Source organism: Mustela nigripes, chromosome 7, assembly GCF_022355385.1.
Source record: "Mustela nigripes isolate SB6536 chromosome 7, MUSNIG.SB6536, whole genome shotgun sequence".
Classification (NCBI taxonomy): domain Eukaryota; kingdom Metazoa; phylum Chordata; class Mammalia; order Carnivora; family Mustelidae; genus Mustela; species Mustela nigripes.
The window spans coordinates 17817487-17843719 of record NC_081563.1 but is presented as its reverse complement, the minus strand read 5'-3'; the positions used below and the strand labels follow the sequence as shown (position 1 = coordinate 17843719).

General features: G+C 37.9%; 1 protein-coding gene across 2 annotated transcripts in view; it reads left to right on the top strand.

The window, feature by feature from the left end:
* The window catches only part of ATAD2B (ATPase family AAA domain containing 2B), a 150123-nt gene extending 128015 nt beyond the window's left edge, over positions 1–22108 (top strand). For both annotated transcript variants that reach the window (XM_059405214.1, XM_059405213.1), the window contains exons 23-28: positions 4764–4886; positions 7642–7779; positions 11348–12031; positions 15704–15831; positions 16159–16287; positions 18622–22108. In XM_059405214.1, coding sequence (XP_059261197.1) covers positions 4764–4886; positions 7642–7779; positions 11348–12031; positions 15704–15831; positions 16159–16287; positions 18622–18663 — 1244 coding nt within the window. In that variant the 3' untranslated portion in view covers positions 18664–22108. The remainder of the gene's footprint in view (positions 1–4763; positions 4887–7641; positions 7780–11347; positions 12032–15703; positions 15832–16158; positions 16288–18621) is intronic.
* Positions 22109–26233: the final 4125 nt, after the last annotated feature.

Sequence of the window (26233 nt, the reverse complement as noted above, 5' to 3'; positions counted from 1 at the left end):
TTATGGTTTGGTTCTCAATATTTGAAGTTACCAGGAAACTTCTGATTTTGTCTATGATGGGGTAAAAGAAACTGAATTTTCCCTCCTACCTGAAACAGTGAAAGAAACTGAATAAAATGTGTGAAAAAACAATTTTGAAGTCATTAGATATCAGGAAATGAAGGATAGTGTTCCCCAAAAGATGAGAAACAAATAAGTTGAGCACTGTAGTTGCTTGGAGAATTTCCAGACTGTGGTACAGGAAGGAAGAAAGAGCCCAGGCAGGACTTGGAAGTCTACCTGAATTACAGAGACAGAGCTGGGAATGTAAGGAGGTCAAAGCAGGTGGAGTTCTCAGGGCAGAAAGAAAGCTGCACAGAGAGCACTCTGGATATCTGCAGAAGATCTTCTTCCTGTCTTGAGCTGAACACTGGTGTATACTTGGGAGGAAACTGTCTGAGACCAGAGAAAAGAAATACTCCTTAAATTCGAGGAGGGCTGGTAGTAGTGCAGCAAATAGTTAGAGCTAATAAACCAACAAGGAGATAAAATGGGATCAAATATAAGTACACATCCAAAAGAAGTAAGAGAAAGGAGGAGAAGGGAACAAAGAGCAAATGGAACAAGTGGAAAATAAATAACAACCTTACAAATAATCACATCAGTTACAGTGAAAGTAAATGGTCTATTTTGGCATAGTCTCAGAAGCTTAATTTTGCTCTTGTTTGCCTTCCCTGAGGAGACTTACCTAGAAAAATGTTGCTAAGGCTAATGTCTGGGAAATTACTGTCTGTGTTCTCTTCTAGGAATTTTATGGTTTCAGTTCTCACACTTAAGTCTTTAATGCATTTTGAGTTTGTTTTTGTGTATGATGTAACAAAGTGGTCCAGTTTCATTTTTATGCATGTGGCTGTCCAGTTTTCCCAACACCATTTGTTGAAGAGACTGTCTTTTCCCCATGTATCTTCTTGTCACTACTGTCATAGATGAATTGCCCATGTAAGCGTGGGTTTATTTCTGGGTTTTCTATTCTGTTGATCCCTGTGTCTTGTTTTTGTACAGGACTACACTGTTTCTATTCTTACAGCTTTGTAGTACATCTTGAAATTGTGTACCTCCAGTTTTGTTTTCCTTTCTCAGATTGCTTTGGCTACTTGTGGTTTTTTGTGGTTCAGTGTGCATTTTGGTATTCTTTGTTCTAGTTTTGTGAAAAATGTTGTTGGCATTTTGATAGGAATTGCATTGAATCTGCAGATTGCAATATTAATTTGTCCAATCCATGAACATGTAGTATTTTTCCATCTATTTGTATCACTTTCAGTTTCTTTATTCAGTGTTTTGTAGTTTCCAGAGTACAGGTCTTTTACTTCTTCGGTTAAGTTTATTCCAATATGTTTTATTCTCTTTGGTGTGATCAAATGTATACTTTAAATATGTGGAGTTTAATATCTCTAATATATCCTTTTTGTTTTTAAGACTTAGGGAAGAAGAGAATGTTAAATAATAAATTCAGATTATACAGTTGTGGTTTTTTGGTCATAGATTCTTGAGACCTATATTCATTTACCTTCATATTTTTATGCTATTTCCTTTGGATATTTGTTTTTACACATATCAAAATAAACTCTTTAATTTCTGACATTTTTCCTCCTTCCCTCTCAATTTTTTCTCTAATTTTTTTATATCTTTATAAGTATTACTTCCATTTTCCCATTTTTTATGCAAGAAGCTAGAGAGTTATCCTTGATCCATACCTCACCCTGCACTTCATCATCAAGTTGCATTATTGAGAACATATTTCAAGTCTGTAATCTTTTTTTCACCACCCCCAGTCTTACTCCACCCTCGTTCAGTTTGCTCTCCTCTCTCACTTAAAAAAAAAAAAAAAAAAAAAGAGCCTTCTGATTATGTTCCCTGTTTTTATTCTTGACCCCTTCAGTACAGTTCCCAGGTAATGGCTAGAGATGATCTTCTTTTTTTAAAAAGGTTTTATTTATTTATTTATTTGAGAGAGAAAGAATGAGCACGTGCACGCCCCTGAGCAGGGGTGATCAGAGGGAGAGGGACAAGCAGACTCGGTGCTGATGTGGGGCTTGATCCCATGACCCTGAGATTATGACCTGAGCCAAAGTCAAGACATGGTTGATTAACTGACCGAGCTTCCCAGGTGCCCCTAGAGATGAGCTTTTGAAGATCTTCATTTAAATCATGTTGCTTCCCTGTTCTGATCTTTTTAGTGACTTTTCATTGCTCTTAGATAAAGTCTGAGTCCTTTAAATAGTCAGATTCCCATTTGTCTCTTGTACTTTTTTAAAATTTTTAAAAATATTTTACTTATTTATTTGACACAGAGAGAGAGAGAGAGAGAGAGCCAGTAAGAGAGGGAACGCAAGCAGGAGGGAGTGGAAGAGGGAGAAACAGGCTTCCTGCTGAGCAGGGAGCCCAATGTAGGGCTTGATCCCAGGGCCCTGGGATCATGACCTGGGCCGAAGGCAGACACTTTAACAGCTGAGCCACCCAGGTGCCCCTCTTTTTTATTTTTATTTAGTTAAGGTTTTATTTATTTATTTGAGAGAGGGAGGGAAAGACAGAGCAAGCACAAGGGGGATGAGGGGCAGAGGGAGAAGCAGACTCCCTGCTGAACAGACACTTAACCAGACACTTAACCAACTGAGCCAACCAGGTACCCTGTTTATTTGTATTCTAACCACAGAGGCTGCCTTTTAGTTTTTTGAAATCTCTAAGATCTTTTTACTCCAGAACTTTCTCCCATGGTATTTTCTGAACCTACGCTGATTTACCCCCCACTCTTCAGGTGGCTTCCAGTGCGTGCTTTCAGTCTCAGTTTAAATTCCATTTCTTCAGAGAGGCCTTTGCTTACTTGTCCAATTCAAATTTACCCCCACACCAAATACCATGTGGGTTTTCCTCATAGCCATTACTCAAGATTTGGGGGGATGTGGGAAGGGTGAGGGAAATGTTTATATGTGTGTATGAGGGATTATTTGATTAACATCTCTGTCCTATACTAATATGAAAATTTTCTTCGAAGTGGGGACTTCTCTTGTTCATTACCATGTAGCGTTACCTGGCTCAGGTTCTGGTACAGTTGCCATTATTTATTGAATGAATGTTTAGAGAAATGTGTTGCAAGGAAATATACCAGTGTTGCCTTTTGAGTGTTATGTATTTTTGTAAGATTTCCACCATGAACTGTTATGGCTTTCTCATAAGAGCAGTTACAAAAAAATGTCCATCTATACTTTTTGCCTTTACTAGGGTTGAAAAGCAGATGTTATTTTGAGACTTGGGGTTTTAGTTCTTGACACTTTGTAAAATAAGTGACCTTGATATATTTACTTGATTTTTATTTTTTTATTTTTATTTCTAAAATTTTATTTATTTATTTTAGAGGAGTCGGGGTGGGGGGAGCAGAGGGAGGGGGACAAGCAGACTCCTGGCTGAGTGCGAGCCCGACACTATATGAAATTGAGAGTTGGATGCTTACCCAATTGAGCCACCCAGGCACCCCTTTCCTTTTGGTATTTCAGAGCTGCATAGCTCTCAGAAGTCCTTTTTATGTTGTACTGTTCATGAATAGGGGCTTCTGGATTACTGTAAACCAGAGACTCCGTGCAAGTGTCAGCTGTAGTTTACCTAGCCAGGTAGACGGGTGTCTGTATTTCCCTTCTTGATTTACCTGTGATTTTTTTTTTTAAGATTTTTATTTTAATTTGACAGAGATCACAAGTAGGCAGAGAGGCAGGCAGAGAGAGAGGAGGAAGCAGGCTCCCCGCTGAGCAGAGAGCCTGACACGGGGCTCAATCCCAGGACTCTGGGATTATGACCTGAGCCGAAGGCAGAGGCTTTAACCCACTGAGCCACCCGCCCCTTATCTGTGATTTTTACACTGTCTAGCAGTCTTCAGCTTAGAGTGTCTTGCTGTATTTTTTTGTTTCTGTTAGGTTTTTTAATAGGTCACTGTTACTTAGGGTGTATTATCTTCAGGGTATATTATTTTCTTCACAGTTTTGACCAGTTTTAACTTACGGAGAAAATTATATAAGATTCTCTGATCCTCAGTATTTATCTGTGACAACTCTGATGCTGGACATATGGTTAATGTCCTCTGAATCTCTTAACATTTTTTTATTGAACATCATACATTTTTGTTTTTTAAAAATACAAAATAAAGCTTTGTATCTTTGAGATAATGAGTTGTTAAATAGGCCTTGTACAATTGACCCTGAAGGACACAGGTTTGAATTACATAGGTCCACTTACACATGGATTTTTTTTATTTCTGGTAAATTCAGTACAGTACTATAAATATATTTTCTCTTATTTTTTTTTTTAACATTTTCGTTTCTCTAGCTGTATTGTATGAATATAGTATATGATACATTTAATATACAAAATTTGTGTTAATAGATTATTTATGTTACCTGTAAGATTTCTGGTCAACATTAGGCTATTACTAGGCTATTACTATTTTGGGGGGAGTCAAAGTTATAGGTTTTTGACTATGTGAGGATTTGGCACCTCTGACCCTCTGTTGTGCAAGGGTCACCTGTACTTTGAAGTTCTAAAAAATACAGTTTTCAGAGAATTATCAAGGTGACTAAGTGGTGTATTATATTCATATTTTACTCATCATTTAAATGAGCTTGTTTCTCACCTTGAAATGCTTTTTACAGTTTTATTTAAATGTTTGTATTCTTTGCTTTCTCTTTTTAAGATGCCCTTTGTTTATGTTATTTCAAGTATACCAACTTTTTTAACAGATAAAATAATTAGGCACAGGGCTTGTACCCTGAAGGACACTGCACATGCCATCATTGCAGCAGAATTGGATCCAGAATTTAATAAACTCTGTGAAGAAATTAAGGAAGCAAGAATAAAAAGAGGTGAGTTATGGAAATGAGCTTGCTCCTGAAGACCAAGAAATCACTGAGTGTTACCAAATGATGTTTCTTTAGTGTTGCTGGTATTATGAAAATAATCTCCTTTGAGGCATAGACTTTATATATTCCTGATACTAATGTGCCATGCAAATTCTCAAATGTATTTTAAAATTTTACTTTCTGTGACAGTTTTAGGAAGTACAGCAGTGCAAATTACAGAAAGTTCTTTTCAGTGAAATTTTTTTTTGTAGGAGTAGATCTGTTAATTTTTGATTCTTATTCTTAAAGGATTTATAGGCTTTCATATCTGTAGAGGGTTTACTTTTTAAAAGTTTTTAGGAATACAGTTTGTGTTTTCCCTGTTGGCATTTATGTGTAGTTTTATTAATATAAAATTAACAGAATTAGCAAATATGGTTTGTTCATTCAGTGTATAAGCCTGTCCTTGAGGAACTCACTTAGTAGGAGACAGAATTATAAAACAAATCAAGTACTGTTGAGATGTATTAATTGGTCGAACATGTTTATAGCACAGAGGAAAGACCTCTTTTTAGGGATCCCAGCATTTTGTCTAGAGTTTGGGGAATGAATAAAGGAGTGTTGTTACTAGTGGAGCAGAAGAAGGGAGGCAGTGACAGAGGAGTAGGAGGTATTTGTAAGCACAGCAGATAATAGCCTGTGTAAAGGCACAGAGATATGAAATAACATGGTATATTTGAAGAACTACAAACTGGTATTGATGAAGCTTGATGGAATGGTGGAAAATAAAGGCGAGCAGAGTCAAGAACACTGAAATTAAGAAGCTTTTTTCCTACTTTGTTAGGCCTTCCCTGGTTACCTAATCTAATATAGGCACTGGCCACTATAGCACATGGCATTTTGTCTTTTTTTTGTGTCTCTCTTTCTTATTTGGAATATAAGTATTATGAATGGCTTATTTGTAGCTCTACTGCAGTCCCTAGAACTATCCTATAAATATTTGAATGAATCGATGCCAATGCTGAGGAGCTTAAGACTTTATTCTGTAGGTAGGTGTTTTTCAAAGTGTGTGTATGCCTAATACCCACATCAGCTTATTAGACTTAGTGAATTAGATTCTCTGAGAGTAGTAAGGCTGAGAAATCTGTACTTTAATGAACTATTCAAGTGGTTTTTTTTGTACACTAAAGTTTGAGAACCATTGCCATACTCAGTATGAGTCACTGAAATATTTTAAACTGTGAAATGAATTGGTAAATTACTTTGGCAGCAGGAAATAGCAAGGTCTCAATATGTCAGGATAGGAGGATGAGAGACTAGTCAAGAAACTGTTGGAGCCAGTTTGGAAAACAGTTTGGCAGTTTCTAAAAAATTAAGTATAACATTTACTATACGACCCATGATTCTACTCCTGGAAACAGCCCAAGAGAAATGAAAACATATGCACTTACAAAGACTATTCACAGCAACTAAAAACTGGAAACAATGCAAGTGTCCATCTTCTGGTGAATGGGTAAGCAAAATGGTATATCATAAAATGGCATACTGCTCAGCCATAAAAAGGAACAAATTATTGACACATGGTACAACATAGATGAACCTCAGGAACATTACCTGAAGTGAAAGAATTCAGTCACAAAAGACAAATCTGTGGAGACGAAATGTAGATTCGTGATGGCCTGGGGTAGTTACCTAAAATTGGATTTCTCTGGTGATTGCATAGCTCTGTAACTTTACTAAAAATCACTTAATTGTATGCTTAAAATGAGTGATTTTTTTTTTGTCGTGTAAGTTGTACCTCGTTAAAGCTTTTTGGGGAAAAAAGATGTTGGAGTTGTGCAGAGTTTTAATTATTACGAAGAGGGAATGGTATAAATGTAAATTGGGGCAGGGGAGGAGGCTATTGTGAAGGGAAGAAGAGTCAAAATTGGCTACTCATATGACTGATTTAATACTTAGTAGATGCTAATACTATCAGTAGAGGTAGGGAATATCTTTATAGAGATAGGGATGAACGGGTTTTTTGTTGAGGAAAGATAAACTAGTTAGCTTTAATTTGACCCATCTTATGATACCCAATTGGAGATACCAAATAGGCAGTTGGGTATAGGGATCAGAAGCTCAAGAGGTGCTTGGGCTAAACATGTGGATTTAGGAATTATTATGTAATGATGATAGAAGCCGAAGGCATGAGTGATACTTTTTGGTAGAAGGTATAGATCAGAGTGAGAAGAAAAGGGATTCCAGAGACAACCCCGAGAAAGATCAATATTTAATGACCACACAGAAGAAACAAGTCTAGTGAAGGAAATTGAGATGGAGTGGTTACTCTTAGGAAGATCAGTGTAGGAAAACCAAACTTCCTGCAGTGTGGTTTGACAGGCACCTAATACCAGATGAAAACAGTTCGAGTGAATGAGGTTTAAAGACCCAACAAACACTTATACATTCTAAGATGGCAGAAATAGTAACTTAGAAAAAATCTTATCATTGTCTTACAGTCATAAGACTGTGTGGCTTTGCAAATTAAGCCGAGTAAACATAGGGTTCCTTTGGGGATTAAGTGTTCCGCATGGCCTGCTGGGTTATTTCTTTTTGATTTTATATCTAATTTCTTTCTCATCTTTAAACAAAAGATACTGTTTTCATCTGAATTACAAACTGTCCAGGTGTAATTAATGACTAAAACTTAGTTCTTTATTTCAGACTTTTTTTTAAACCATGTTGGTTTATGTAGCTGGGAATATTTAAATAGGTGTTGCTTATCTTTTGCCCGCAGGCTTATCGGTAACAGCAGAACAAATAAATCCTCATGGCACTGGAGCTCGGAAGACTGAAACTAGAGTTGAAGAGGCATTTCGGCACAAACAAAGAAATCCATTGGATGTCTGGCACAACTCTGCAAATAAATGTGCATGTGAGTGTTTGAGACCATGTTATCCAGTAGTGGGAAGAGCTGAGAAGGATGCAGATTTTTTAGGAGTTGGGGACACAGACTAGGTGCTGCTGTGTTCTCACAGGTCTTCTCATCTTTTCTCTATCCAGAGGTGAAGAACTTGTGTGGTGGGATAGAAGTATACTTCTCTAACTGTAGAGAAAGAGGGCCTAATTCAGGAGATATTTCTTTTTCTTTCTTTTTTTTTTTTTAAGGTTTTATTTATTTATTTGACCAAGAGAGACAGAGAGGGAACACAAGCAGGGGTTGTGGGACAGGGAGAAGCAGACTTCCCACTGAGCAGAGAGCCCGAGGTGGGGCTTGATCCCAGGACCCTGGGATCATGACCTGAGCCAAAGGTAGATGCTTAACAACTGAGCTACCCAGATACTCCTCTGTACATCTTTTTAATAAATAAATAAATAAATAAATAAATAGATAGATAATTTGTACAGTCTTTTAAATCTAGTTTTGTTTAAGTGAGATGTATTTAGAAAGGGAAAATTCATTGTTCTAGGTTTTTGTCACTTGTGCTCATTCATGCTGATTTATAAGATTTCTGAAAGACAAATGTTAACGAACACAGCACTTTCCTAATATAGTCCATATGTTTGCTGAAGATAGCCACCCTTGGAAGATATATGCTGTTCTGGTATAAAGGTGGTCATACTGTTGAAACTCTCAGTAAAGCTGGCTATAATATGTTCTTTCACCAATAGCATTGCATTTGAATGAATGAATCAGATTCTTTTTTTTTTTTTTTTTCAGCTCTTTTCTCTGTGGTATTTGGCATTCATATGTGAGAAAATTTGAAGGACTTAGTAGTACATTTGGTTCCATGAAATTGATTAAAGCTCTTTGATGTAGTATCTTGGATCATGATCATGACCTGGATTATGTAATGTAGCACTCGAATTTTAACCTTGAAATCCTGTATATTCTCTGCACCTGATACAAATATTTACTAAAACCCATTGAAAATTAGCTTTAAGCAGTTTAAGTTCCTTTAAACATTTAAATGTTATTTTAATCTACAAATGTGAGTTTAGTTTTCTCTTACCAGTAGATGGCATATGTGACTCATCATTTGCCTGTTTCACATTAATTTACTTGAGTTATAAATCTAAATATCCTTAAGATAGAGTTGCTTTCATAAGGTTTTAGTTTTGAAAATAAGCTCAAAGAGGCTATAAAAATTGACTCTAAATATTGTGTCCCCATATTGGTTTTTCAGACAACGTGCTTCTGTAAAAGGAAGTAGTATATGAAAGATTAGTTCCATAAATGGATACTACTACCACATGTCAGGTGCTGTAGAGATACAGCAGTGCTTAAAACCAAAATTCCCATTCTTTTGGAGCTTGTATGATTAATTTTTTTTTTATTTTACCATACTCACAATTAGAAATAATTATATAAAGAGGAGAAAAGTATCTCTAATTTGACCTTCTCTCAAATGAGAACATTTTCTTTGTTCTTATCTGGGATGAAGCTTTGTTAGGCCTTCTAAGCCTTTACTTAGTGCCCACAGATCAAGTCATTGAGCTGGCTCTTGATTGAATAGAATTTAGCTGCTTCTTGCTGTAGAGTTAGATGGCTTAGTGAGGAAAGAAAGGGGAACTGTTTATGATTGTGTTGCTGGAGAATAAGTGAGTTCACAGTGTTTGGAGTGATTGTCAGTAAAAACCTAACAGCTCCACCTTTTAGAGAAAGAGCAGGCTGATTTTTTTTTTCACTTTTAATGTGGACTAGATTAGTTTTTCATATAGTTAATGGAATACTTACAAATGCCCATCACTTTAGCTTTTATATACAGCTTTTAACAGTAAACTAGTAACAAATTTCTTCTCCAATTACCCTGTAAGTATAAATTATGAAAATAGAAATTAGCAGGGGAAATAGGAATGGAGAGATGATTCTCATGATTTGTTTTTGAAGACAAAATCTATTTTGAACCAAGTGACAAAATAACTTGAATTTGGGAAATCATTTCAGAGACCCTTTTGTAGATTTATTCTTAGATAAGAAAAAAAGTAATATTTATGACAATATTTGTCAATTTCCTGTGAATACCTGGATGTCTCTAAAGAGACTCAGTAAGGATTAAAGTTGAAAGGATGAAAAATTTGTAAACATATATATGGGGAATTAAAGGTTCCTGGGCCCATTGTTACTGGAAGTACTCCTAAAGCTCATGATGGTTTCTGGCATCTGGAGATGAATGTGTTCTTTTTTTTATTATTATTATTTTTTTAATTAGTATATAATGTATTATTTGTTTCAGGGTTACAGGTGTATGATTCATCAGTCTTACACAATTCACAGCACTCGCCATAGCACATACCCTCCCCAGTGTCTGAGATGAATATAGTCTTTACAGCTTCTGTAGGTCTTCCTTTTTACATCACTGATATTTTCAGTGGTTGTTAATGTTGTTGCTGCCTTGATAGCAGAGGGCTTAACTTTTTTCCATATTTTCTTTTCTTTTAAATATTTTGTTTGTTTATTTGAAGGAGAGCAGAGGGAAGAGCAGAGGGAGAGGCACCAGCAGACCCCGGGTTGAGCATAGAGCCCAGCATGGGGCTCGATCTCAGGACCCTGAGATCATAACCTGAGCCAAAATCAAGAGTTGGACTTTTAACTGACTGAGACACCCAGGCACCCCCCCTTTTTACATATTTTCAAATAACAAGTGTGTAACCACTTGATCTGCTTGGTGAACCATTTATAGCAGAGGAGGCTAACAGTTGTCTAACCAAATTGTCTACAAACTTTGTAGGATTTCTGTTTACTACTGTACTTTCTGTGGGTGATTCCTCCTCTGGAAGGAGAGGCAGTAGATAGTTATTTGTGGGACATCTGTAACAGTTCTGTCTTGATACAATGGATCATGTGTTCATTTTCTTCCATGGTTTAGGAGCTTTGGGGTGATTTTGCTGGCAAAGCACTCATTTTCTTGTTGGAAATCTGGGGCTGTGGCCCTCAATTTTCTAGGTAGCCTGGTAATGTAGTTGGTCATTCCCTACATATTATTTGCTTGGCCCCTGGCTGTTAGCTATAAAGTAGAATCTAGGATAATAGAAAAAAATTAATGCTGGGTAAACTTATACTCAATTAAAAAAAAATTTTCATCCTTCAGAGTTCAACACTGACTTCATATTAATTCTCCTTGTAGGTTGTGAGGATTAGTCAGCTTGGATTTCAAGAGCTAAGTAGTGGGGTGCCTGGGTGGCTCAGTGGATTAAGCCTCTACCTTCAGCTCAGGTCGTGGTCTCAGGGTCCTGGGGTTGAGCCCTGCATCGGGCTCTCTGCTCAGTGGGGAGCTTGCTTCCTCCTCTCTCTCTGCCTGCCTCTCTGCCTACTTGTGATCTCTCTCTCTGTCAAATAGATAAATAAGATCTTTAAAAAAGAGAAAAAAAAGAGCTAAGTAGTTCTTGTGTGTTAAACCAGTATGGGTTTATTTTCTTTTGGGTCTTAGTATAGTGAACATTTGTAAAACAAGTGTTGCACTCCAAGTTCTATATACCTGTTTTCCTTCTCTCTAAAATAGTTCGAGTTCGAAGAAAATCGAGGCGGCGATCACAGTGGGGTAAAGGAATTATTAAGAAAAGGAAAGTCAATAATTTAAAAAAAGATGAAGAGGACACTAAATTTGCAGACTACGAGAACCATACAGAGGACAGGAAATTGCTAGAGAATGGAGAGTTTGAGGTAAGCACTGACTGCCATGAAGAAAATGGCGAAGAGACCGGAGATCTCTCTATGACCAATGACGAATCATCATGTGACATCATGGACATGGACCAGGGGCAGAGGCTTAACAATGGAGCGGGCACGAAGGAGAACTTTGCATCTACTGAAGAGGAAAGTTCCAATGAGTCTCTGCTCGTCAACAGCAGCGGTTCTCTAAATCCAGAACAGACATCTAGGAAAGAGCCTTTCCTTAAAGGAAGCTGTCTAAATGGTGAGGCCTCCACTGACAGTTTTGAAGGAATACCAGTTCTGGAGTGTCAGAATGGCAAAGCTGAAGTAGTCTCTTTCTGTGGTAGTGGTGACAAATGTAGTTCTGAACAAAAGATTGTCCCAGAGGACCAGTCAAAAGAAAAACCAGAAACTTCGAATGAACATCATGGAGATGATCCTGAGAAACTAGATGCCCTGGAATGTAGCAGTAATGAGAAGTTAGAACCCAGCCCCGAAGTGGAGGTTAAAGATGCAGAATTGGATAAAGAAGGTAGAGCGAATATTTTTTTTTAAAATTGAAGTTTTAAATTCCAGAGTTAACTAATGGCATATTTTGTTTGGTCCCCAGTAGCACTAGTTGGTAAGCAGTTATACCCCTCTGAGAATCTGTTAAACTTTAATCTTTTTCCCTAGGAAAGTGTGCATATTCATGCCTAGTAAATGTTGGTAGGAATTTCAGAGGGTTATGGTCTAGAAAGCATCTCTTTCTTGGCTGCTTACTCTTTTGCCTCCCACCTGATTATTATCCCTATCCGAAAGGATTTATGGATAAAGGCTGAGTAAGCCCACAGGTGTTAAGAAGATGGAATTCTAATAAGAATGATTGGGGTGAGGTAGGCTTGGCTGAGAAGAGTTGGATACTAGATACTCTATGGTATCCTATGCTCATGTACATTCAAGTTAAATTACCTCTCCTGTTTGTTATTTTCATGTGGCTTTGAGCTGGTAACTTAGGCTCTCCAATCTTTTTTTTCATCTTCTAAATTAAACTTCAGAGTGGTGTCACTGTAGGGATTAAATAAGTCATGTACATAAATCGCCTCTTTTTGTGCCTGGCACATACGGAGCTGTATTCATTCCAGGCATTCACTGTTAGTTGAATCTAAGGGATGCTGAGTCTAAGAGGCTCCACTGTTTTGTAAAACCGGTGGTATAAGAAGCAGTAGAACCTGTGCTGTCAGATCTGCCTTGTTCTTGCAGACTCAGAGCACCCTGCTAGCTCCCGCCTTCCTATGGCTATGTGATTCCTTTAAGCAGCAGCAGAACAGGGGGCCTGGGAATTTCTAGCCCTGCTTTGTTTATCATTCTTTAGCCCATAGTGGGATGGGGTAAATTAGAATCTAGCTTTAGCTTGGGATCAGGGCTATGTGGGAATAGTTTTTTGCTCCAACTTTTTTTTTTTTTTTTAATTTCTTTATTTGAGAGAGATTGAGAGAAAGCATGAGAAAGGAGGGGGGCAGAGGGAGAAGCAGACTCCCTGCCGAGCAGGGATCCCGATGTGTAGGACTTGATCCCAGGACTCCCGAATCCCGAGCCAAAGGCAGCTCCCCAACCAACTGTACTACCCAGGCACCCTGCTCCAAGTTTTTGAGCCCTCTAGCAGTTGTAGGAAGTAGAAAGATAATTATTCAAAGTCTTAGAATTATCTTGATGGATAAAGAATATGTGTGTATACTGGTCTTTTTTTTTTTTTTTTAAAGATTTCATTTATTTGACAGAGAGAGAGTGCATAAGCAGGGGAATGGGAAAGGGAGAAGCAGGCTCCCTGCAGATGCCAAGGCTCTATCCCAGAACCCTGGGATTAGGACCTGAGCTGAAGGCAGACGCTTAACCAACTGAGGCACCCAGGCGCCCATGTTCTTAAATGCTACCTGTTGAGAATTTTTCTTTCTCTTCAATATTTAATAATAGAAGGTATTTTTAAGGGGAGAATTTATTCTGATATTTATTTATTTTTTTGTGTTTATCATATGATAGAATTTAAAACATGTTTTAAAGCTAGCGTTGAGTAACAGAATAGGGAGAAAGGGAGAGATCTTCCTGATGAAGCACTTTGGGTATAAGGTGAGGAGTCCTTTTTAATGTTCTTTCACTATGAGATTTTTAGTTGCTTGCAAAAAAGGTTTAAATTAATATTATGTTCAATTGGTTATCTAAAAACTTTATAAATTTGTTGTATAAAAGCTTTACCTGACATTTTCACTTCTGTCAGAGCAGGGTTACCTAATGCAAGTTTTCAGTCTCCTGGATGTCCATGGATTTGGTAATGTGAACAGAAGGTCTTAACAAAACTCTTAGCATATGTTAATTGAACTGTAAATAAAAACTTTCACTCTAGAAGCTGTCTGAAATATAAAATATCTCTCCTACATGGAGGTATATGTTTCCCAAGGCAATATTTTGGTTCTTTTACTGTTTATAGCAAGCATTGATTGGAGGGAAATGTTTAAAGGCATGGGAGTAAGAGAACTAACACAGGAGGGAAGGGGAAGGTTCTCCGTAGTGTTTATGAGATGGGACAGGTCCGCTATAAGGTTTTGAAACAGGGATGCCTGGGTGGCTCAGTTGGTTAAGCGTCTGCCTTCAGCTCAAGTCATGATCTCAAGGCCCTGGGATCTAGTTCCATATCTGGCTCCCTGCTGAGCAGGGAGCCTGCTTCTCCCTTTACCCTGCCAATCTCCCTGTTTGTGTGCCTGTTCTCTCTCTGACAAATAAATAAATCTTTAAAAAAAAACAACAACAAAGTTCAAACAGTTTGAGTTTGTCTTTGCATTCCTTCCCCCTTGGCTTTTTCTTTTTTTCTTTTTTCTTTTCTTTTTTTTTAAAGATTTTATTTATTTATTTGACAGACAGAGATCACAAGTAGGCGGAGAGGCAGGCAGAGAGAGAGAGAGAGAGAGAGAGGGAAGCAGGCTCCCTGCGGAGCAGAGAGCCCGATGCGGGGCTCGATCCCAGGACCCTGTGATCATGACCCGAGCCGAAGGCAACAGCCCAACCCACTTAGCCACCCAGGCGCCCCACCTTGGCTTTTTCTTAGAGATGCCTACCTACGGGATCACAAGTCTTACGGCCTGTCTGCCCTCTCTATCGCTCAGAGTACCTGGTGCTGTCAAATTATGCTCAGCCACCTCCAGATTTCTGGGGTGCTTTTTGTTTTTTGTTTTTTTCAGTGTAGCTGGTCTCAGTATGTTGTTGGAAGCAAAATAATTAGATTATGTGTAATTCACTCTGAGATAGGAAAGACCACCGGCCCTATTACTTTAAATGGGCTTATATTTTTATGTAAAAAAAAAAAGTTAGAAACCAGATAAATTTCTAATAGAAATCAGGACAGTGGGCACCTGGGTGGCTCAGTGGGTTAAAGCCTCTGCCTTCGGGTCAGGTCATGATCCCAGGGTCCTGGGATCAAGCCCCATATCAGGCTCTCTGCTCAGTGGGGAGCCTGCTTCCTCCTCTCTCTCTGCCTGCTTATGATCTCTGTCAAATTAAAAAAAAAAAAAGAAAAGAAAAGAAAATTGGACAGTGTAAAAGAGAAAATAAATTTCAGTTAGTGTTGAAGTTTTTTTTTGTTTCTTTTTGTTTTTAACTTGCAACAGAAATAGACAGGTTGGCCTCACTTGGTGTGAGTATCTGCTTTTCTAGGTTGTTTCCCCTCTTCCAATTCTGAAAGCTCTAACTTTTAAAATGATGGCTATCGTAAAAAGAGTAAAGACGATTTATAGGTTAGTGCTTAGAGGTGATGATTGCTTTTCTCTTCCTTTAAGAGGATCTGTTTATTATATGATACTCTAACATAACTTGGCTTTCATAGTTGTGGTTTAAGTTTCTTCAATTTGGGTTACTTATTTTAAAAAATTATCATTTACAGGGACGCCTGGGTGGCTCAGTTGGTTAAGCCGCTGCCTTCGGCTCAGGTCATGATCTCAGGGTCCTGGGATGGAGTCCCACATCAGGCTCCTTGCTTGGCAGGGAGCCTGCTTCTCTCATGGCCTCTGCCTGCCTCTCTGCCAGCTTGTGTGTACTCTTTCTCTCTGGCAAATAAAATCTTAAAAAAAAAAAAAAAATCATTTACAGCATATACCCTTATTCCAAAAAGTTTTGTGGTGGGTAGAAAAATTTATAGTTTGCTGCAGTGCTTTTTTTTTTTTTTTTTCAATTGTAGGTGCTTCTAAAGTAAAGAAATACCGTAAGTTAATTTTAGACCAGGCAAAAACAACAAGCCTGGAACTGGTTCCAGAAGAGCCGTCTGAGCCTGTGCCGCCTCTTATAGTTGATCATGAGAGATTGAAGGTAAGCTTTGCTATTCCCAGTCAGTGTTAAATGAATGGAAAGAGATTTATTGTGTTTGTAGGCAGTTGAGTAAAACTAGTTTTGATAATCTCTTACTTTACCTAGGAATACAAGTGCTTTAAGGCTTCTAGTAAAAGAAGAGGTATGTGTGTTTTGAGGGGTTTAGAGAATGGTCTTGGGAATAAACTAATCCTTAGAATCTTCTAAATTTGTCACTGTTATACCATAGCCTATGGTGCGTATTGGCGAGCCATTTGAATACATCTGTTTCAGTGTAAAAATGAAACCAAACTTCATTTTATTCTCTTTTCTTCTAATTTTTCTTAGAAATTGCTTGATTTATTGGTAGATAAAAGCAACAATCTTGCAGTTGATCAACTTGAGAGGTTATATTCTCTTCTTAGTCAATGCATCTATCGTCATCGTAAAGATTATGACAAATCACAACTTATAGAGGTAAGTGCTCAGTTTATCCTTAGAATAAACAAATACGTGCTTTTACTTGTCCCAATGGAAAAAAGAGGAAAACATTTTTTTTAGTATATATCTTTCACCAAGTAACTGAAGAATGTTTTGAAGATTGAAGATTAGAAGACTTGTTGAGTTACAGTCTGAAGAATAAATCCTTTCTGGATCATTTTGTCTCAGGACAGAAGTAATCTGGGATTCTTTGTTTATCAAAACAGCACTTCGTGGTTCTGGGTTGGCAGATACCTAGAATGGCATGTCACAGTTCTCTTATCCCTTCCTATTAGTGAGCATATCTGAGCACGTGCTGAGCATTACTGAACGTATCATTTTGTCCAACTGCATGTGGGGATGGCCTCATAGTCCTTACCACTGCTACCTAGGCAGCCACTGCTGATTAAAGGAGTGGCCTGAGCAGTGAGAGCTGTTTGCCGCCCCATTAATGATTAGAAAAGAACTTTAAAAGTCATCTCACTCATCAGATCTAGTCTTAGGAGATGGCTGCATGAAGGAGTGGTTGTCCTTTTGCTAGACACTTTAGATGTGAACCATTCCCTTTCTTTTTTGAAAGGTCTTACTTATTTGAGAGAGAGAGTGTGTGTGTGAATGGGTAGAGAGGAAGAGGGGGAGAATCTCAGGCAGACTCTGAGGTGAACGCAGAGCCCAGCCAAGGACTTGATCTCACAACCCTGAGATCATGAGCTGAGCTGAAACCAAGAGTTGGATGCTTAACTGACTGAGCTACCCAGGTGCCCTGAACTGTTCTGTTTCTAGAGAGCTCTGGGCCATAGTGAGTTCTTCCTTATAAACATCAGTTTATACCTGTTTATATAATTTACATCATTAAGCCGCACTTCTGCTTTTTGAAGTCATCTGGGCAAATGTAGACCCACTAAATGGCTAAGTGACTGAGTTAGATTCCCTATTCATTTGCCAGTTAGTTTGTTTATCTGGTGGACTGATTATTAAATACTTACTGATTGCCTGTAGTTCCAGATGCTGTGCTAAATGTTCGGGCTATAAAGTTCCTGCTCTCAAGGAGCATTTCTAGTATATTAAAGGTTTCTATGTAGAGGATATGATGATTTTTCATGTTCAATAAGGAATATTGGACTTGAATCAGGGAGAGAGAACATTTAAAAGTTATTTTCTAATCACATTTTTAGGAGTTAACATTTTTATGAATCTATACTGTCATTATATAATATATAGAAATAATAAGAAAGCACAAATGAGAACATAAAAACACATCCACATCCCACAATCTAGAGGAAACTAGTCAGTGTTAATCTTACGGGATATCATCTATCCTTTAAAAATATCTAGATGTGTATAACATATGTATAAGTATGTGAATACATACTTAAAATTGAGATCAGATTGTACATTTTTTTATAATCTGACTTTTTTCCTTATTCAGTAACAATATGATGAAACATTTTTATTGGTCTAATAGGAGAACTTTTTGATCAGATGATAATCTAGCCTGTTGTACAGAGATGTAGAATATAATTTCAGCTGTTTAAAGGGGGAAAGAAAAACCAGATGTCTTAGATGTGTTGGACACTTGGCCATCTGAATGAAATGTGTAGGGTAGAGTTCTTGACCTTTTTTTTAAAAAAATTCCTGAACTTGTTTATTTGCATGAGTTGACATTTGATTAGCTTGAATGGAATGAATACTCTTCAGCAGTGAAACATTTTTCCGTAGGGGACTTGGAACCCTGTAATCTAGGGGCCTTTTTCAGGGAGGGAGGGAATCTGTAGCAGAATCACCAGTGAGTGACATTTAAATCACCAGTGAGTGACATTTCATGTGGTGATGGCAGCAACTGTTTCTGCAACCCCCACCCTACCCCCCCCCCCTTTTTGTTTTCAGCTCTGATAAGAGTGAATAGCAGTGGGAACAGGTGCCTTCTACTTCAAGTTTTACTATACTGAGTACATTTATTTTGCTTTGAGAGAACATGAGTAAAGGATGGGCTGACTCTGGAGTGAGGCTACCTATACTTAAATTCTGATTTTGTTGTTTATAAGCTGACAAATTATTTACGTATATAAATTTCTTGGTACAATATCGGGCATAATAAGTACTCATTGAGTGTTATTAGCATCATCGTCATTAGTCTAAGTATCAAACAGGAGGCATTTGGAAGCATCTAGGGCAGCTAGTCTTATAGAGCAGCTATGCTATTATAATCAGAAAATACTTAAAGCTTAACCTGTATCTAAAATTCTTTCTCTAAAAAAGTTAAAGTGAATTTTCCCTTAATAATTTTGTCTTTTCTATATTAGATAACATGCACTTTTTTTCCCCTTGTAGGAGATGGAAAGAACAGTTCATATGTTTGAGACATTCCTATGAACTTTTCAAGATGAGTGGTTTATCCTCTCCCATCTGCTCCTGACAGAGCAGTCTTCTGAGCCATTCAATTTCAAATTGCACCAATTATGTGCAGAGGCTTGGTGTAAAGTGCTCTCTCGCTCATTCTTTCTCTCTGTTGAATTTGGTGCTATTGTCTCAGGTACCTGAAACCAACCAGCCTACAAGAACCAAACAGAACTTCAGAAACATGTTGTATTTTCCACAAATAAAAAATACAACCCCACAGATTGGAGATTTTGGTGCTACAGAAACTGCTCTCACTTCTGCTCCTCTTTTCGTGCACTCTCTTTTGGAGACTTCTCTCTTAGGGAGCAGACCAGCAAACAGGAGGAAACTGGATGGGGCAGTTCTAACTGTGTTGAATTGTTTAAACAGTGGGCAACCTGTTTTGTTTCCTTTTTTTGTTTTGTTTCGTTTTCTTTCTCCTTTCTACTCCTTTTAGCATATTTGTTTTTATTTGTTCCTCTGGGTCATGGACTGAAACCTGTTTTAGAGTTGGCTATGGTGTATTCTGGTGGGAAACTGAAGAAACTGGATGAAATGAGATTAGGCTCTTTAGAACTGCCTTTAATGTGCCTTTTAATTCATTTGAGAAAGATAAGGCTAAACAAAGGAATGGGCTTGTTTGTAGCAAGTGAATTAGAATGTCTCTTGGTCACAACCTTGAAAATAAGTTTTGATACTCTGTGTCATTAAGAGGCAACCAGTGTTTTGGTATAAAATGCTTATCTTGTTTTCCAAACTCAAATCAAGACATTAAGCCACATGATATATTAAAATGGTAAGTTTTCCTGTATGGTCTGTTTCTGTTTAAGAAACACATAATAAAACAACAACAAATAATAACGCAGCCCACCAAAAAACGTACAAACTTTACAGTATTGCTGACAGTGATGACCAGATATTAGATAGATGGCGACATTCTTTTCCTCTCTCAGTGGCAATTTAATAGTTATCCATGTTTGAGTTCCCAGAGAAGAATGATTTCATGTATAGTAAATTGTTAACTGTTTTGTTTTAAAGCCAGGACTTGCCAATGGACAGAATAGAGGAATTTGTCAGAAACTCCATAAATTCATTTTCTTTATGCATAGTTGCAGGTGAGCTTTGGTATGGTTCTTGAATAACAGTATTAATGTTTAAATCCCTTACCATAAGCTTACCTTCACAGTTGTTCGTTTTGATTGGATCTTGTTGAGTGATTTCTGTGAATTGTACTTACCTAAAATTAATTATGGGTTACTAGTTTTACAAAAACTTTCTACAAATTTGGAGACACAGTCTAGGCAGTTGCAAAGAGGCAAAGGGAGTGCAGTGACATTTTTTATCAGATGATTTTTAAACAAAAAGTAGGAAATTTTGACAAGTTGGCTTGATATCTTCATTCATTATAGCCGTTAGCTGCAGGTGTGTCTTTCCAATATATGCAACACATGTAGTTTGGGTTTTAATTAGAGCAAATGGTCTTGGACTACTGCAGAGATACTGAGCTACCTCAGCTTTTTGTATTTTAGTTACCAATAGTGTTTACAGAGTCCTGTAATCACTTTGCCACCGTTTACATGCTGAAGCTAAGGTACTTGTCTCCTTGTCCCTGGCTGTTTGTGGTGTGTTTGTCGCCAGAGCAGAGCACACACTTTGGCCGTAGGCTACTGCAGTAATCTTAAGTGCTTCTTTGCATTGACATTTTGCGCCTTCTAATTATAGCTTAATTTTTTTAAAATGCCACTTTTTTTTCTTTATACCTAGTCTATGAAGTTTTCATAATATTCAGTTAGTCATATAATTCAAGATGCTACCCATGTAGACACACTGTATTTTTAAGGTGGGCAAGTGCGATTAACGATGAACCATTTTAAAGGGGAGGTTATTTGAAACCTCTAATTTGATTATTGGGAGGATTTTCATGCTTTCTTTAGTATTTATTACCATCATACCAGTTCAGACTATTTTACTGTCTAATACATTAGCATTTTGTATTTTGATGGAAATTGTTACAGAATTTAAAGATTTGATGAAATAAGATGTAGCAGATTTTTTGTAGCAAGTTTCTGCTAAAAGGGTTTTTTGCAAGTCTCAGGTTCTTGCTGCACTATTTTTTTTTAAATATTTATTCCAGTTACTCTAATTCAGAAGCATTCTGTTCAAGTAACAGCAGCACTTGTGAAAGGAAAAAAAAACGCACATGTTCTTAGTAGGTTACTAAATTTGTACCAGTTAATTAAGATTTTAGCCATCAGTAGGTTTGACAAGGGAAATTTATTTATGTTCAGCATTAAAATGCTTCCAAAAGATCAAGTTTTTTTTTATTTTAACCTTTATATAGATGGAGAAATAGGAGGCAACCTCAGTATGATAGGAACTGCCACTTTGAACAGTTTAGGTCTTAAAGAGAAAGCCAATCTAATGCCAAGGGGAGAAAAATTTGCTGAAATTATATCAACTCCTCCACTCCCCTTCCCCTGCTCCCACAAAAAAAAAAAAAAAAAACAAAAAAAAAAAAAACCAAAAAAACAACCCACATACCAGTTGTGCTTACTTTACAGATATCTGGTGGTTCTATAGTTTAAAGCAGCTTGTGAAATTATCCAAGTGGACTCAGTTTTGTTTACCTTTCTGTAAGTTCTTAATTTTTGCTGTATAGCATTGGCAAAAATATGTACAAATTGACCTCTGTTCTTATTTCCTATTGTGAGCATTATAAATGATAGCTCCTGTGTAAAACTTTGCTCTCAGATCAGTAAAATATGTATCACAGCACAGCCCAACAATAGTTAATGCTCAGCTGTGGGGACCATAGGAGCTTTTTGAAGATGGAACCGCACTAGGGTTGAAACTGATGGCTGTGGAGTTAATTGTGTTTTGAGCTTGAATCTCACCTGTGATTAATTTTGTTTTGTTTTGTTTTATGTCCTTTCATGACTTGATTTTTCTCATATGCCAATGTATTTGTAGGTTTACTGGATTTTATTTTTAGGGAGTGGGGTGGTAATATCTTCCCATTTTTTGATTAAGTTGGTTCAGCTATGGTGCTATTCAGTAGGTATCTTCGGTGTCAGGTCCCGTAGCTGAATGCCATTGTTATTATAATTATAATTTGTAATCACATTGTAAGCTTGAATTTGGACTTGTACCTGCATCTTTTGTATTTTGTACATTCAGTTATTTAGATTTTGGGAGTCCTTTTTGGTTTCAGTCATGTATGTCTACTTTGTAGATTAAGTAGACTTCATCAACTATGGTCTGTTTTGGGTTTATAGTTTAATTTAGAATTGTGTTAAATTGATGTTTTGCATTTGACTTCATTTTACATTAGTTTGAAGTAAATTATTTAATTTTTGATTCTGGAATTTTGAACATTTACTGTAATTTGTAATATAACTGCTGTGAAATACTTGAATAAAGATGACAAGAAAAACCTGTCTTTCTTGAGCCTGATGATGATTGCTGTTGGCTGCAGATGCAGCGCCACTGCCGTAGCTCAACTCTTCTGCTGTGCGGTTCGGGCATTTGATGTTTGTTTATCTAGCTGTGTTCGAGGGACGAGGCAAGCATAGGGTCCCCCTACTGCTCTGCCATCTTAACTCCCCTGGTCGGCATGTTGATGTTCGTTAAGCACCCACCAAAATCTGGTTACAGCGTTCGTTTAGATTTTAGTAGCCCTCTGTATTTTTTACCTAAAAGTTTTTCAACATGTTGAGGAAATGGGGTTTTAATTTCAGTGGAAGACTGTCTAAAATGTGTTCTATAAAAGCAAATAAAAGCAAATTACTTCTGATAATTGTTTTTCTATTTGGAAGACTGCTACAGTAATAATCAGGTACTTCGTTAACTTACTTTACAGAGTTTTTCTCTTTGATCAGGTAGTTACCAGCATACTTTGAATAGAACATAGAGTTGAAATATGGAGAAAGATTTCATACCAAAATTTTGAGGGGCTTCTTGCTTCATGGGAGTAGAATGTTCTTGGCTTTAGATTGCCCATGTTTCTGCTGTCTACCTTGAGATACCTTTTCATGTCCTGAGATTAGTATGCTCATCCTACTCAGCAGAAGTTCTTGCGATGCCTGGGTGGCTCAGTCGGTAAGCCTCTGCCTTCAGCTCAGGTCATGATCCCAGGGTCTTGGGATTGAGCCCCGAATTGGGCTCCCTGCTCTACAGGCAGTCTGCTTCTCCCTCTCCCTTTGCCTGCCTCTCTGCCTGCTTGTGCTCTCTCTCTCTTTCTCTCTCTCTGTCAAATAAATAAATAAATAAATAAAATTAAAAAATAGAAGTTCTTAATTTTCATTTAAAAAAAAATCATAGTAAAGAGGAACTGGTTGAATTTGAATAAGACTTTGTTTTTATTGATTTTGAGTATTAATTTTTACTTTAAATTGTCTTTATATCAGAAGACTGGTAATAATAAACCTGGGAAACATTTTTAAAAACATTGTAGTCAAATGTTTTGTTTTTTTTTTTTAAAGATTTTATTTATTTATTTGACAGAGAGAGATCACAAGTAGGCAGAGAGGCAGGCAGAGAGAGAGAGAGAGGAGGAAACAGGCTCCCTGCTGAGCAGAGAACCCGATGCGGGACTCGATCCCAGGACCGTGAGATCATGACCTGAGCCGAAGGCAGCGGCTTAACCCACTGAGCCACCCAGGCGCCCTGTAGTCAAATGTTTATGTAAGTTATTTATAAGCACATTTGAGTCTTTTAAAAAAGATTTTATTTATTTATTTAAGACAGAGAGAGAAAGAGAGAACACAAGCCTGGGTGAGGGGGGTACCGAGGGCAAAACAGACACCCCACTGATCAGAGGGCCTGGTGCAGGCCTCGATCCCAGAACCTTGGGATCATGAACCCAGTCAAAGGCAGGTGCTTAACCCAGCAGCCCCCCAGGCGTACCCTGCATTTGAGCCTTAATGAAGTTTGTGGAGGTCTGGAGAGAAGTTGGGTTTATTTATCCAGTTTTAATTCACATTGGACTCAAAACTAAAGTAAGACACTAATCATTTAAATATCTATTTCATTTATTGCTATTCCCTAACACCTGCATAGTTATCTATTGGCAGTCTTTTTTTTTTTTTTTTAATATTTTATTTATTTATTTTACAGAGATCACAAGTAGGCAGAGAGGCAGGCAGAGAGAGAGAGAGGAGGAAGCAGGCTCCCGCTGAGCAGAGAGCCCGATGTGGGACTCGATCCCAGGACCCTGAGATCATGACCTGAGCTGAAGGCAGAGGCTTTAACCCACTGAGCCACCCAGGTGCCCCTTTTTTTTGTTTTAAGATTTTATTTATATGAGAGGGCAAGAGCCAGAGAACAAGAGCGGATGACAGCACAAGCAGGGTGAAGGGCAGAGGAAGAAGCAGTCTCCCTGCTGAGCAGGAGCGCAAAGCAGGGCTCCATCCCAGGACTCTTGGATCATGACCTGAGCCGAATGCAGATGCTTAACTGACTGAGCCACCAAGGCACCCCTTTTGGCTATCTTTTAGATCTAAGTTCCCTCTCTTACCTGCACAGTCATGTCTCTCTCTCTCTCTCTTTTTCTTTTTTTAAAGATTTTATTTATTTGACAGAGATCACAAGTAGGCAGAGAGGCAGGCAGAGAGAGAGAAGAGGAAGCAGGCTCTCTGCTGAGCAGGCTCTTTGCAGAGAGCCTGATACTGGGCTTGATCCCAGGACCCTGGGATCATGACCTGAGCTGAAGGCAGAGGCTTTAACCCACTGAGCTACCCAGGCGCCCCACAGTCTTGTCTCTTATGTCCTAGGTACTATTGCTAGACACATTATCTTTCAGTAGCTCATAGTTCACTAGGCAAGGCTGGTGGGTATACCAGTAGTGGTGATCAGTGGGATAAGGGTTATAACAGAAGGAACATGGTGGTGTTCAGAGTTATAAGAAGGGGACCAATTAATTTTGTTTAGGAGTGGGGAAAATGAAACTCTTCCCAGAGAGAGTTGCCATTTTATTTGTCCTTTGTTCCTCTCTGGCTCTTCTAGAGTGTAGCCCCACTTTACCAAAACCTTTTCTTAGTTTTCTTGGAACCCTTCATATTACATCATATCATCGCTTTATTCATACCACTCACCATGGAATATCTTCATTTTCAACTACTGAAATCTTGCTTATATTTCAGGGCTGGGCTTAGATTCTCCACCAATACATCTCCCCTACTGTATCTATCTTTCTCAGAAGTTGGCTGTATTTTGTAGTGCATCGCATAGTGAATTACTAATGTTAGGCAAAACAGTAATGTATTCATGTGGGAAAGGAAGTATCATATTTTTTTCTGCATTCTCTGTAGGAATTGAAAACAATGCTGGGTTTGGAATGCCTGGGTGGCTCAGTGGGTTAAGCCTCTGCCTTCAGCTAAGGTCATGGCCTCAGGGTCGGTCTCAGGGTCCTGGGATCGAGTCCCACGTTGGGCTCTCTGCTTGGCAGGGAGCCTGCCTCCCCCTCTCTCTGCCTGCTTCTCTGTCTACTTGTGATCTCTCTCTTAAATAAATAAAATCTTTAAAACAAAACAAAAGCAATGCTGGATAGTAGATGCTTATTTCTTTTGGTTTAATTGACATAGCTGAAATTTACTGAAATCATCCTTTCATTGATTCAGCAGGTTTATAGTGGGTATCTACAGTGTGCCAAGCACTGTTGCAGGTGCTGGAAATAAAGCAGGAAACAAAGCAGAAAAGGTCCCTGTTTTCATGGAGCTTATTACTTAAATTCTTTTAGCTATAGTTGCAAGATTTCTGTCATGGTTGGTCAGGTTCAAGTTATTTTTAAAGAAATGTTCTTCTGTCTATAAACCTTGAATGAAGAGGGTTTTTATTAAAATTTTGCCAAGAACTATTCCTTTTCTTCTATTTCCCGTCTTAGTGAATAGAACCATATCCATCAAAGTTCCAAAACCTGTCATCCTAAATTTTATCTTCTTTATGGTGCATCTCATTCTAATCATGCAGCCTGTTCTGTTGATTTTTATCCCGCTAAAATGTCTCCTGTCCGTCACACGTTCTTCATCATACTGCAGCTGACTTAATCTGGGCAGGAATCCTTTTGTCGGAACTACTGCAGTAGTCACCAGTTTGAGAGAATGTAAAGTTGGGCAAAGACATAGTATCTGTTTTCAAAATTTTAAAATATATTTTATTTTTATATTTATATATATTTTATATATTTTGTTATATTTTATATATATTGTACATATTTATATATAAAAATTTTATGTGTAAGAATTTTATAATTTAACATCCTTACATCAGGCACTAGGGACTGTCCTGAGTGCTTTACAAATACAAATACACACTTAATCCTTTGAGAACCTTATGAGCTATGTGTTATTATTATCCCCATCTTACAGGCAGGTAGACAGGGGCATAAAGTAGTTTGTCTGAGGTCACACAGCCGGGATCCAAATGCAGTCAGTCGGGCTCCAGAGTGGATACTCTTAATTGCTGTGCCTCATCGCTTCTTGTTGGGGTAGAGAAACATGCAAACGTATTTCAGCGTACTGTGTATGGCACGTGTTAACGACTGAGTTAGCCATAAGGTCCAGTGGGT